The sequence below is a fragment of the Notechis scutatus genome, chromosome 2, assembly GCF_049901735.1.
Source record: "Notechis scutatus isolate UNSWTSFEM ecotype Mainland chromosome 2, rNotScu1.2, whole genome shotgun sequence".
Lineage (NCBI taxonomy): Eukaryota > Metazoa > Chordata > Lepidosauria > Squamata > Elapidae > Notechis > Notechis scutatus.
Window position 1 is genome coordinate 163,543,284 of NC_142010.1, and position 14,766 is coordinate 163,558,049.

At 40.7% G+C, this 14,766-nt stretch overlaps 1 protein-coding gene across 1 annotated transcript in view; it reads right to left on the reverse strand.

The window, feature by feature from the left end:
- Nucleotides 1-2,500: 2,500 nt before the first annotated feature.
- Nucleotides 2,501-14,766, reverse strand: part of HGD (homogentisate 1,2-dioxygenase) — a 33,637-nt gene continuing 21,371 nt past the window's right edge. The window contains exons 10-14 of the mRNA XM_026675440.2: nucleotides 9,219-9,343; nucleotides 7,196-7,300; nucleotides 6,820-6,946; nucleotides 5,563-5,744; nucleotides 2,501-2,766 (exon numbers count right to left, since the gene is read on the reverse strand). Of these exons, the coding sequence (XP_026531225.2) occupies nucleotides 2,641-2,766; nucleotides 5,563-5,744; nucleotides 6,820-6,946; nucleotides 7,196-7,300; nucleotides 9,219-9,343 (665 nt within the window). The 3' untranslated portion in view covers nucleotides 2,501-2,640. The remainder of the gene's footprint in view (nucleotides 2,767-5,562; nucleotides 5,745-6,819; nucleotides 6,947-7,195; nucleotides 7,301-9,218; nucleotides 9,344-14,766) is intronic.

The following is a 14,766-nucleotide window of genomic DNA, read 5'->3' on the forward strand; positions in this document are numbered from 1 at the left end:
TACTGGAACCCATAAATCTTTAACAAGCTAGAGTCATAAAGTGCTTTGGAGTCCATGGAACCAGGAGCATGGCATCTACCTGCAATTCATTAAAGCAGTCTTGCCTTTTCCTGGGATTATTTGGCTGCCCTGCACAGTTGCTGTGCAGTTCCTGAGAAACGTGCATTTGTTTTAAGTAATTCTGACAAACGTTATGCTTGCATTTCCATGTGCTATGAGCATTCAAATGCTTCCAAGTGGTACAGAGGGTGGCAGCGAGGACAATTCTTGGGCCCCCTAGGTGGCCCATGTAACACCACTACTCTGAACTGCCTTACTGTGGGTTTGCTTCCAGGTACAATTCAAAGTGTTGGTTATTATCTTTAAAACCCTGCATGGGATTTAAGCTGGCACAAGTTTAGGTTACTTGATCAACTGTCTCACCCCATTTGTACTGGCAGTATGCTGTGGGCCAGCCAAGGAATCCCAGTTGGCACAGTCCAGAAGAAGAGTCTTCTCTGCTGTGGCTCCTGCCCTTTGGAACATTGTGCCACTTGCGATGAGATTGGCTCCCTCTCTTCTGGCCTTCTGTAAGGGCCTGACGGCCTTGCTCTGCCAGATGGCTTGGTGCCCCAACAGGGGTAAAGAGGCAATCCCATTTCCCCACTGCACATCCTGTCTTTCCCTTCCCATTTTTAACTATAATTCTATTTTTCATTGTAGTTTCCATTTTTCTTGTCTTAGAAATATTTTTTTTTATTATTTTAATGCTTTTAATGTTGTAAGCCACTCAGTCACTTTGAAACGAGATAGGCAGCAAATAAAGTTAATAAATGTGGGTGTTTTTCAATCTGTAGCAATATACAGCCCTAATAAACACCATTTTAATTTAAATGATGGGCATGGTAGTAGTAGTTAAGACATATGTCTGTATATAGATCTTTTTCAAAACCATTAAAGTGTTTGCATCCACTTTCCTATATTCTAATTACAGGATAAGCTATCGTGTGGAAATATCTCTGAGGGCTTAGCAGTGTGTGAATAAACTTATCAACATTCATCCCTGCTATTCCCTAAATAAATTATTCTGGCCTATCTAGCTCTTTCCTAATGGCAATCAGAAAGGCAACGTCTTTACTTGAGTTGCAGTTGCAACCCCTTACAAAAGGAGAGGTCCCCCCATTCTCACATTCTTGGGAAGAGAGTCTTCATCAGTGCCCTCTGGTTGCCATCTGGAGCACATTTTAACAATCTCCAATCCAACCATGTAGGTCTCAGTTCAAATAATGTTCTTGACCAACCTTGAAGTCCTTTCTCACAGCATCAGTTCTAGCTAACTGTCCAGAGCTGGAATGCATTGCAGAATTTTTTTTTTTTTTTTTTGAGGAATGTTTTTCTCTGCAGTCCTTGTCTTGATCTAGCGGCCCATATTCAGTTGTTACCTGTAATCTCTCCTTCATCCCCAACCCTACATTTGACCCTACTATGTTTTGGAGTTACCTTGTTGACAAGTAAAATTGTAATCCTCTTCACCTAATCTTTTCTCCAAGTTCTACTAGACTGGAAAGAATTTTAAAAAGGCACCTATAATATAAAATATAAAAAGAAGCAAGTAATTAAGAATACATATAGGTGGCCTAGATTTTTAGATGCTGTGATGAAAGCTAAAAGTCAGAACCACTTAGATTAACAAAGGATGCTAGGGACAACAAAAAAGGCTCCTTCAGATACATTTAAAATAATAAAATAGAAAAAATGGTATTCCAGTAATTTGGGGTAATAAAGTAGAATTATTCAGTTCCTATTTTAGCTTGAACTTTCTAGCAAGAGTTCCACCAGCAATTGGGAAAAGCAGGATTCCAGCTGACACTTAATAGGATTTTAGGGAACATATCCTAACCTTGATATAATATAAAGTTCCAGATTACATGGACTGTATCATATGTTCCTGATACCGCTTCTCTCTCCACATTCCCCCATTACATTTCGGTCTGCCATTCAGACTCTGTCTTTCTCCTTTCTCTCTCCTGATCCTTTCCAATCCACCTTTTCTGCAATTTTGGGCCATAGCACCTTTTTCTCTGAATTTTGATTTTTGATTTACTGTTTCAGCAAACCATACATGTTCCAAGAAGAACCAAAAAGATGCTGTTTCTCTCTTTTACTCCCCCACCACCACCAGTTTTTCTTTCTAGCCTCTGTGCTTTTTCATAAAAACGAAGTGGACTAGTAGCCCTGAAAATGAGCCTGGTGAGTTAATTGCATTCTGTCCTGATGAAACATAAATTACAGCTATTTTATTTTGCAAAAGAGATGGGCAGCAGAAATATCTGCTGTGTTGTGTAGAGAATTCAACTGAACATAAACATAGATTTGTCTCAAAATGAGAGATTATGCATCCCTCCCTAAATGGCAATTTCTCACTCTAGAGCTCAATGATATATTATGTGCCTGAGAAATCACCTCATAAAAGATGTTACAGATATTCCCAATTTCATAATGGACAGTTTTACATCAACAGTTCACATTAGTGATTTTAATTTTTCAGATGCTAGACATTCATTCTTTCAGATGTTTATACAAAATGGTTAAGATATTGTTCCATGATTTTCTTGAACTACTTGGGAATGAAGAAATTGGATGTGGATACTTATGGTATCTTCATTTACATTTGGCATTAAAATTGATTTTCAGCGCTTCCCAACATTTGTAGTAATTCTTATCCAAGGTGGTTTTCAGCCCCCACTTGGTCACAGCCAAGCTAAGGGAAGATTCAAACATGAAGGCCTTGGGGAAAAAAACAGAAGGCATAAGTAAGTAGAACAGTATTTGTTTTGAATGAAATGGACAAAAAAATTACCACTTTGCCTATTGTACACTATTAACTAATTTGAGTGATGTTATTGCTATTTTTGCTTTTATCATATGTTGGTGCTCATTTTATCATTTGGCTTCAGAAGTGGTATTCAGCAGGTTCTGACCAGTTCTGGAGAACCGGCAGCAGAAATTTTGAGTAGCTCGGAGAACTGGCAAATACCACCTCTGACTGGAGAGTTTACAGTATCCTTCCCCTGTCACACCCACCAAACAGAACCGGTGGTAAAAAAAAATTTGAATCCCACCACTGTTTGGCTTGTTATATTTTGTATAATTTTGCAAAGAAGTTAGATTTTAATATGAAATAAAATGTTAGAAAAACTAGGAATTATTGAGCTGATTGTCAAAAATTTAGTTTATGAACATATCTTAACTAAAACAAGTTTAGCAGGAAGTGGTACTGTGCAGTGAAATGGGCTATTCCATGAGCTCAGTGGACAACAAGTATTCATATGAGAATTGCAAAGATTTGTAGTTTTGTAGCAGTTTAAAATTGTAATAGGAAATATTTTCTTTAATAAATTTGATGCTTACGGTGTCTTAGTGTATAAAATAAAAGTGATGGTTTACATACAATCAGAGTTAAAGGCAGACATGCTGAAATAAACTATTAAAACACTTTTTACAAATATGTATTTAGAGTCTTATGAAAGAGCAAATTGTTGGTTTCCTCAGCTCAGCATAAAATGAGGAATATAGGCAGATTTCCTCATTAGAACTCCAACTAGCTGTGCTTCCATTCATGCATACAGTTCTCTTTAGAATTGTCAACGCAACTGCCACTATCTATATTTTTTCCCATCTTAATATTCCAAAAAGTTATGAGATTATAAACTTTGTTTAATTTTTTTTTTCTGAGAAAAGAAAAGGCTCTCAGTTTCAGTGTGGGCAGGATGAGTCCCTGCAGATTTTACTCTGCTCATCATTGCCATTTATAAGGGGTGGTGCTCATCTCCATTTCAAGGGCCATTGAGTCAGCGCTGTCCAAAGAATTTCTGTGGTCACATGGCCAGCATAACATCAGGGAATGCTGTTACCACTGAAGAGGTATCTATTTATGTACCGTATTTGCCGGCGTATAAGACGACTTTTTTGCCCTGAAAAAGATGCCTCCAATTGGGGGGGTCGTCTTATATGCCGGGTCGTCTTATACGCCGGCAAATAGTAATTGGGAAGCACTGTGGCTGCCCGCGGCTGAGGCACTTTTGCGCACCGTGGAAACGAATCCCGTGAAGCCGAAAGGAGCAGCCAGCCTTCTCCCAGCTCCCAAGGAAACGAGGCTCGCACCGCCCGAGCTCCGCTGAGGTATCCGGCTGGGGCTGTCAGGAGTTGTTACCGCTGGCGCGGCTCCGCGCAGCTCCAGTCCCGCTTGCCTCGGGAAGGAAAGGCAAAACCAGGAGCCGCTGCTGCCATTGCAAAGCGCGCCGCGCTCTTCCTTTTTGCCTTTCCTTCCCGAGGCAACGCGGACTGGAGCCGCGGAGCCGCGCCAGCGGTAACAACTCCTGACAGCCCCAGCCGGATACCTCAGCGGAGCCCGGGCGGTGCGAGCCTCGCTTCCTTGGGAGCTGGGAGAAGGCTGGCTGCTCCTTTCAGCTTCACGGGATTCGCTTCCACGGTAGACAAAAGTGCCTCAAAAAAAAAAAAGTGCAAAAGTGGAAGGCGTGCGGAAGAAGGGGCGAGTATATAACAAACTATATTTTGAGTGGAAATGTTGGGGGGTCGTCTTATATGCCGGGTCGTCTTATACGCCGGCATATACGGTACTTGCATTTGCATGCTTTCAAACTGCTAGGTGGGCAGGAGCCAGGCAAATAACAGGAGTCACCCTGTCACATGGTGCTCGGGTCCTGAACCGGGTTGTCAGCTTACCAGCCAACAAGTCCAGGGTCCTAACCACTGAGATATGTGGGTAGCTGTCATAGCCCCATTGGAGGAAGCCGGGGGCTGAGGACGATGCTGTCCCAGGCCACTTAGGCATTGGGGGAGGTGGTCAACTGGATGGAGAGCTGTTTGCCCTCACAGACATAGGGGAGGATGGACTGCTGAAAGGCAGTGGTGCTGACAGAGTAGATCTCCTCTGATGAAGAACAGCTGCCGCCTCTACTCAATCCAAGGGCATGGAGCATAGGCAAGCTCAGAGAAGGGCTATGAGGTTACTCAAGAAAAGGTGGCCCCATCCCTCCTCACAAGAAACTGGAGTGGATTGACTTGAGAAGCCGTGGGGAGTTAGTCTTTGCCAGGAACAATAGTTTGTTTTGGCTTACACTTCCCGGCTTTGACTAGTGCCTTTTGTCTTGCCTTGCCATGCCTTGAAGACTGCCTTTTGCCTTTTCTCTCCTTGAGAACTGCCTTTTGCTTTGTACCTTGCCTTTGCTCTGAGGACTGTGCCTTGCCTTTGCCTTGTGGACTATAGTTTGCCTCATGGACTCACCTGGGTCGACTGGACCTGGAACCCTAGACCTTGCTGTGAGCGTGCTCCTATTCTGTGGAATTTTTTGTTATATGCAGGCTGTTGTTTGGGGGACTGAGGCTGGCTGCCTTCTGGGTAGTGTGGGGTAGAACCTTACTGGTCGTTGGATGGCCATTTGCTGGAACATTTTCTTAGAGCAATAAAAGACTCTCTAGGCCTGCCTTGCCTTAACCACCTGGGTCATAACATCAACTTCCACATTAATGTGAAAATTCTTAGATTTTCCAAATGCTTACCATAGTTCCCTCTGCAATTTTCTCAGGCTCCTGCTTGCTTGTGCTGGCCTTCTTAAAACATTCAGCATCTGGTCCATGCGGTATCATCATGCTATGCAGGGTGACTCCTCCTGGTAAAAATCCTTGTTCCTTTGCTTCATAACTCCCTTTGATCAAGCCCATAAATTCACTCATACAGTTCCCTGTGAATTTTTTAAAAGAAAATTTATTTAAATTTATTGAGATTTGATCTATTAAATTGTAGTAGCTTAAGTCTGGCCTGACTTTGAAACATACGAAAAGAGACCACTACAAATTTGGTATTAGCATTTAGTTGTACAGAACCAGAACTGTCCAAAGTCACACTGGGTGTTGTTTTTCAGAAGAAGCAAACAGCAGGATGGATATTTCTTCCTTCCCTTCACTTTAGTATATTCTGTATTTCCAAGAATTGGAATTTGCAGCCCTTTATCAGGGATCTTTCAGGCATCTGGCCTAGTTATAAAATTCTGTTAGTAAGTTTTCTGTATCTTCAAATACAGATAACCCTCGACTTATAATGATAATTAACTCTGGAATTACAGCTGCAAATTGTTGGGTTGTAAGTCAAGGCAGCACATCATTAGATTTGAAATTACAACCATTTTTTTACAGTTCTTAAATTAATTTTGTTGTTAAGCAAATCCATTTCTCCCAGTACTCTTTTTGCCATAAACTGGAAGTAAATGCCAGAAACTATCAGAAAATGTCAAAATGTGGTCACGTAACTGAAGAGCACTGCAAATGGCTATAAAGGTGAGGCAGTTGCCCAATATCCCAAATGAAAATGTGTGTGCACGGCTGATATAACTCTGAAAACCAGTCACAAGTAGGTTTGGTGTAGGAGAAGGAGAAGCAGATCCTGGGGGCAGTGTCAAGAGAGGCATCAGCTTGGAGTCATTACGTTCCCATAAGTGGTCCAAGTGCAGCCTCTCTTGAATTCTATTCACTTTTATCTAGTGCCAATTTAGAGGTGACCTTTGACTAGATTCTTAGGTATAAATTTATATGATCTGAAGAGAAACCAGAGTATTACTTCTCGGCCTTTTGGCTAAGATCAAGTGTAGCATCTTAGGTATAGGCATAAGCAATAAAACAGCAAAAGTGGAACTTAACACACAGTCCTGATTTTCCCCCCCAACATTTGAGGTGCTCTGTCATAACTTTGAGCAATTGTTAAGTGACTGTAAGTCAAGAACTATCTATGTGAAATCCACACAGCAAAAATGACATACATACTGTGATAATAAGGTGGACGGAAAGTGTTGTTGGCCACAGCCCAGCGGGGTGGAAATATAACAAAATCTGCAATTGCCACTCCAGGACGGTTTGATTTTGCAGTTAAGACAGTAAAGATGGAAGGATCCTAAAAAAAAGTGGGGTGTGGGGAATTGGCCATTATTAAAACAATTGTGCTAATCTGAAAAATAAAAAAACGTTTAAGGCAAATTCGGAGTCATAATTGTAAATCATAATTAAATCTCTTTGATTTCCGTGTAAATTACAAAGCAGAAGCTTGTAATTTATTTGAGGCTTCCTGAAATCAGAAGTCTGCTTTGTTTAATTCAAAAGGACTAACCAAAGTATTCTAAGAGCAGAATTATCAAGAACTTACTGCATGATCAAAAGCCACAGAATTTATGGCCATGAAATTGCTGAGATTGTACTTGTACGGTGTATAATTCCCATGCCAAGCCACAACGTTGAAGGGAGAGCAGTTCTGAAAGATTAAACAACACAGCTATCTTAAGACATGGAAAGTGTCTGATATCCAAAACCACATTAACAAAATATACTGGGCGGGAGGGGAGACCACAGGAGCTGACAACATAGATAAAGCATACAGTAAATTTATAATACAAATTACCATTACAATATAACTATAATGAAATACAGCAGCAGCAGCCGTATTTTCCAGTTTTTCCAGAGGGACTCCACCTTGGGAGTGTAACATTTGTATTTTCCTTAAAAGCATTATCTGCCAGTAATGCTCCTCATCCATTGATAATTAACCAGCAGAAGCAAACTGGAAAACCAGCAACTCGTTTCGTTGACTCCCATAGTTCCAATAAAGTAACCTGGTTCTAAATGTTAATAAAACAAAGGAGATCACTGTAAATTTTAGAAAGAGCTGGCGTAGTCTTACTACACTCAGTATCAAGCCTGCAGCTGTAGAGATGGTCAACAGTATCAAGTATCTGGGGGTGCAAGTAACTAACAATCTGAACTGGTCTCTCCACATGTCATCCTTAGTGAAGTGTACAAACCAGTGTCTGCATTCCCTGCGTCAGATGAGGAGAGCAGATCTTTCTCCTTCTGTCCTGGCCACTTTTTACCGAATGTTGTGGCCTGTTGGCCCAATGGCCCCTCCAGCAGCCGAGTCAGAGGAGGAGGAGGAAGCGTGGGAGTCAGGGTCAGCATCAGGGCAACCTGGGAGCTCCTAGGGGGGAAGAGGGAATGGAGCTGGCAGAGAGACAGACAGAGGCAGAGCCTGGGCCACCCCTCATCCCTCAGATGGAGTATGTTCAGCAGCTTTTAAATGTTGGGTATTTGCTGAAAAGAAATATTTAGGGAAAGCAGAGCACTCTGCTTGAAGATAATAAACAGAGCATTTGTGGTACGGGATGGACCAGTATTTTGTTGTAAAACTCATATCTAATTTCTGATTGACAAAAATAAGAGTAACGATTAATGCAAAGATGCATAAATATAGGAAGAAACAAGTTATAAAAGTGTCAATAGAATTTAGAAGTAGGAAAACATTATTTATTTCAATGTACATAGATGTCCATCTCACTTATATGTCTGACTAGAATCATGGAGCTGGGTCATGAAGCCAGGTGGCCAATCCTGTTCAGGGCAGTAATCCATATTAAAGCATCTTAGACAGACACAGAGAGATTCGAACACATTCAGCAAAAGGGAACCCACCACTGGAATAGGTGGTTGCACTGTCATACAGATAAGACCTCAGTTTGAGTCCAAAATTTCCATTGCTAAGCCAAGAGAGTTTTCAAGCAGGTTTTGCTCCATTTCTACTACCTTTTTTGTCACAGTTAAGTGAATTGCTGAAATTGTTAGCACTGGTTAGCACTGGTGACATGGTTGTTAAATGAATTTGGCTTCCCCATTGACTTTCTTGGAAGAAAATTGCAAAAGGTGATCCACATGAAACTAGGATAGTGCAACCATCATCAATACATATTTTCCTCTTCCATCATTGATGCTATTCCAGTTATACTAGCTCTTTCTGCAGCTAGTCACAGATTCTGCTTTAAACTTGACTTGCACCTCACCCTAATCCCTTGTTTTTACTGTTAATTATCTTTAAATGTAATAAAAGCAAGTGCTTCAATTTCTCTGAAAAAAATATACTGTGTGGAGAGGGCCTTATATTTTTCTATCAGTTAAAGCAGAAAATGTGTGGGGTTTTAAAATATTTTTTAGTTCCTCTACCCAAAAAATGAATTTCAGTGTTGAGTTCCAGAAGCGTTCAGCTTTGTTTCAAGTTAAAAAGTGCTTTGAAAAAACATTCACTTGTTTTGAAGAAAAGCCTAGTTGTGGGCTAGGTTAATATCTGAACCTCTCCAAACTAATTTTTAATGAAATTCTTAATTCTCTATATTCTAATTTCCCACCTGTTTTGCCTCAAAGAGTTTCCCTTGGTACTTGGTGATCACTGAGTAACCCTCAGCTGTTTGGCCTTCTTCGTACCAGGCGACCGGCACAAGGAAGTCTCGTGGATTAGCTAATCCATTGGCTCCTAAAAAATAATAATCATAAAGGCTTTGAAACCATTTGTATATTTGAAATTTGAGATCAGTCTAATCATGGTCACTTGATAGTGTACCATTAGACACACTAAAAACACAACTTTAAAGAATAAAATTCAAAATAAAAACTTCATAAAAAGTAGTCAACTGCAAGGTCTAAAATTCAAATAAAATTCATATAAAACAATGTGAATTAAAATAAGTCTTATTTTAGTGTGAAGACCAGTTAAGCCATCCAGGAGAGGGCATTCCATAAATAGGGTGCTCCTATAGAAAAAGCTCTCCCCTATTTAGATGATCTTTAAGTCCAGTTAAGAGTTTTACAATAAAAGAAAGCCCTGGGCTTCCGGTTTGAAGTCTCTTCGGTGACAGACAGAAATCCGTGATCGTGCGCGGTTTCGGTCTGGGCTCACCGCTGGAGCGCCCCGAGCCGGCTGGTTTCGGGACTAAGCCACCCTATAGAGGTGGTGAAGAGGGGGGAGACTGCCAGCAGGGTTGAGGAGAGCCGCATCTCTCCTCAGTTGGCCATTACTCCTTTTCCCGAAGGCGGTTGCAGCGGTGGTCAGAAATGGCCACCACAAAGAAGAACTTGACCGGAAAAGAATGTGCAGGAGGAAGATAAGAAGTGAAAGTTTTGGCTGACCGGGTTAAATTGTAAAAGCAACAACTAAGGTACCCTGGAATTTAAACTTACAAAAAAATAACATCGCTCCCAAAGAAGAGTAGGAAGCAGCAAAGGAAAGTGAAAAGGGAAAGGTTTGGTTTTTTTTTTCTTCTCTTCCCTTCCCTATACTGACAACTAAGAGACTTAAATAAGAAATCGGAAAAATCCGCTTTGACATTACAGGCAATTAAGCTGAAAATAAAACAAAATGTCAAAGGGATAATAAGGATTTCTGGACACTATTTTTTTTTTTTTCATAAGCAGGAAGGGAGAGAAAAAGAATAAGGGCAGGATCTGGAAGAGGGAGGAGACTGCCTGGAATTAAAAAGAATCTACAGTAAAACTTCAATAAGACTTCTAAAAGATACATTTTAACTAAAACTTTGTAACTAAACAGTAACCCCAGGAAGAGAAAGTGAAAAAAAAATAGCAAAAAGAAACAGCCTGTGTGTATTTGGATTTAATTTATACAATGGCATCACTTCTAGATGAATTTAAAATGGAGCTTAAAAAGTACAAAGAAGATGCACAAGAAGGGAGAGGTTCTTTTGGCTTCGTATTTCAGTTCTTGGAAATGGAGATTTGGAACTATGAGAAACAACAAGAAATGCCTGCAGAACAAGAAGATTGGAACAAAGAAGAAGCCATCTTTAATGAACAAGTAATTTTATGTGGGGAAGAAAAAGGAAAGGGGGGGAAGAGAATGGAGAATTTAAGACTTAAAAAAACAACCAAAGAAAAGAAAAATAATTCGAAAAATAAGTATAATACTGGAAAGCAACAGAAAAGGGGAATACAGAAGAGAGAAATAGAGGTAGAGAGACAAGGGGGTAAAAAGGGGAGAGAGAAGAGAGGGAAGAAGGAAAGGAAAAGAAGTTACAAAGGACCGGAACAAGATATAGAGAAACAGGACCTATTTAGAGATAATGGGTGAAAATTTAACTGAAAAAGGGATTCTGTAAAGGTACATAAGATTGTATTGTTATATTAGTAATAGAAATAACTTTAGAAAATTGGAAACAATGTATGATTAAAATGAGGGATAAAATAGTGTAGTTTAGTGAAATGTTTGTTAATAAAATAAGTGAAATAAAATAAATGAGAAAATTGAACTAGGAAGGAACGGGAACATCTTAATTAGTTAATGTTTTATAAAATATAAGTGAAGCGGGGGGAATTAATTATGGAAAGCTTATAATTGTTCCCATAGAAGTATGATATTTAATTGAAAAGTAATGGTAAAGAAGTTAAGATTTTAATGAATATTAATATTACTGATAGAATTGAATTAGAATGGAATGTGTTGTTTTAATTACATACATTTATAATTTTTTCTTTTTTTAAGAATATAGTGTGTATTTTAAGAATGTACCAAGCAGAATCCGAATGGAAGTTATGTATTATATTGAATGTTATAACTTTAGGGAATATATTGAAGCCTAAATAAGAGTTAAATTGATAAACTTAAAAGATATAAAGGTGTCATACTCCAATCAGTAACTACAGGAGAAATTTTGTTTAATGAGAAAAGATAATAGATAATTGAAACAGGACAGACAAAAAATATAAATATAATGATTTGAATTGAGATGAGATAATTAAAATAAAATTGAGAAAATTAAAAGAGGGGAGAAGCTATGCTGAAAATGTAAAACAGTAATAAGATAGAATATAGAATATAAAAATGAGCATGAAGTCGAATTTGTGTCTGTACGAAGAAATGTAACCCGGGATTATGCTACTTTCAAAAAAGATGTTTTATTTGTATTTTTTTTCTTTGTGAAAACTCAAATAAAATTTACAAAAGAAAAGAAAAGAAAAGAAAGCCCTTTGGGTCAGTGGTGCATTTCAATTTTTTTTACCACCGGTTCGGTGGGCGTGGCTTGGGTGCGCGTGGGCAATCTGCTGTGCCGCGCAAAGCAGCTGTGCTTCAAAAGCAGGAAATAAAGGGAGCACGGGCAAGCGGGTGGACCCAACAGCAGAACGCAGGAGAGAACTGGTTCGATCTCCGCTGCTCATTGGTGCTACCAGCTCAGCAGACTCGGGCTGAACTGGTAGAATACCACCACTGCTTTGGGTAACCCGGTTCTAAGCTATATAGGGCTTTAAAACCAGCATTTTGGCTCCAAAACAGCCAGCCAGTCTAGATGGTAAAAAATGGCATAGTACATTCACATTAGCCAATCCCAGTGAGAAACCTAATTGCTATATTAGTTTCCAGTTCATTTTCATAAAATGCCTCATGTATAGCGTTCTGTGGAGTATTTTTAACATTTTTAACATTGAATCAGAATCTGGCTTCATCTAAGTTTAAATGCATTATTCTATGCCTTCCACTCTGGAACAAGAGAATTTTTTTCTCTGCATATTGTTAGTTGTGAAGTTGTGTCTGGCCCATCACGACTCCATGGAAAATATTCCTCCATTTTTCTGCATAACACCCTTCTATAAGACATGCATTCAAATATTTCAAGAGTACAATCATATCCACATTCAGTTATCTTTTTTGAAGGTTAAACATACTTAGCACCTTCCATCATCCTTTTTGCCCTTTTCTGAATTATCCTAATTTCTTGAATTCTTGTTAAAACATGTCACAACAGGACAGAATACTCAAAGTGGGGTCTGATCAATGCATGATACATTGGAAGTTTTACCTTCTATGAATTGAAAATTACACTTCTATTAATGCAGCATAAAATTGCATTTATATTTTGCAGCTATATCACATTGATTTCAACAATTTTCATTCTGTAACTTTTAGTCCAATCCTTATGTACCTGGTTATGAAATTTCTTCCAGTTTTCAAGGATACAAAACAATCCATATTTGTCATTCTCAAATTTTATAAGTGTTCCATTTACTATTTTAGTCAAGCAACTAATGAAAATACTGAAATAATGGATTTGACTCTTCATTGTGATGACCCATTCAAATTTATCTATCACATCCAAAAGAAGTTTTGTGGCAGAGGTTCCATGGTGGGAATCCAAGTACATCCTTTCCAGTTAGTGAGTTTTGTCAGTGAGTTTCTCCTCTAAGAAACACCTAGAGAATGTCTGCTAAAACCAATACCAGGAACAACTTACTCCAGAAACTAAGAGGATCAAGATGGGGAGCCTCAGCCTCTACTCTCAGAATATCAGCACTAGAGTTGGTCTACTCCAGTGGCCCCCAACCTTTTTTGTGCAACGGCCCGGTACCGGCATCACAAAATGATCCGCGGCCCGGTACTGGCATCAGCACGCATGACAAGGCATTTCCTCCCCTCCCTGCACGGAAGCCTCAGCTGGTGCTTTCGGGCTCTTCCTCGCCCCCCCTGCATGAGATCCTCCGAGCTGCGGACTAAAGGCGGCAGGGCTCCTCCGGGCTGATCGCGCAGGCACCTGACAGCTGGGGGGAGGTGGGGGACAAGAGACCCGGGGCGTGACGTGGGTCCACTTTCCTCCCCACGGAGAACTTTTTTGCGTCCGGCGCGGGTAGTTCGGCGAGAGGCGGCGGCTCTATAACCCCAAAGGCAGCTCTCACCCGGCATCAGCGCGCGCATGCGCACGCACACGCCCACACACAGAACACCCACTCAAACACCCACTCACTATCCCCACAGCGTGAAAATAACAGGAATAATAGTCTTCTCCCCCCCCCACTCCGCCCACCACTAGCCTTGCGGTTGCGACTTGTGTCCTCGCTCCTTGGCTCGGTTTTTCCTGCAACTGACTCCCGCCTCACACTTTTGAAAGAGCGAGCGGCCTGAGGAGTCGTTGAAGCGCGCCCCGTTTGGGGGGGGGGGTAAGAGAAAGGCGTATTATTACATGAGCCTTTTAAACTTGTGAGAATGGGCTTCCCGGGCAAAAACTGTTTATTTACATCTGGGCAGCCAGGAATCGTTTGCAAAGCCGCTTCGCCTTCGCCAGTCCTCTTTGCAAAGTGCTGCCGCGGCTCTTCCTTTTTGCCTTTCCCTTCCCGAGGCAACGCGGGACTGGAGCCGCGTGGAGCCGCGCCGGGCAGTATCAACTCCTGACTCAGGGGTCCTCTGAGGGGAGGGGAAGGAGGAGAAGAAAGGGGGGGAAAGGGTGGGGCAGGGCTGATTCCCCCAAAAAATTGAAATTCCAAAGAATATCATGTCTGTCAAAACAAGATGGCAGCGCCCAGCAAACTGTCGGCCCAGTAGAAAATGATCCACGGACCGGTACTGGTCCGCGGCCCAGTGGTTGGGGACCCCTGGTCTACTCCACAGCTGAATACTGCACCTGTTTGGCTTAATAGCTGCCACACTAGCAAGATCGATGCTAGACTAAATGATACAATGAGGATCATAAGTGGTTGCATAAAATCTACTCCTACTTACTGGCTCCCCGTCTTGAGCCACATTGCACCACCAGCTCTACGAAGGTAGGAAGCCTTAGTGAATGAGTACAACAAAATTATGAGAAACCCACTTCTTCCTGTGCATGCTGATTTTCTTCATCTATTAACTGGCAGGCTTAAATCCAGGAAGCCCTCTCTGGCACTACTCAACAGCTGTCTAACAACTTTGACATCAAAGCACAGTGGAAAGGCTAATATGCACTCTATTTTCTTGTGTTTGAAGAAATATATGCAAATAAAAAATTAAAAAAATAAAAAAAAATAAAAAAAAAAAATAAAATAAATAACTGTAACTGGGACAAGAAATTGTTGCTAAGCAATGTGACAGAAAACAAAAAATAATAATATAGACTATGCTAACTTGGATGGCAGTTCTTGTGG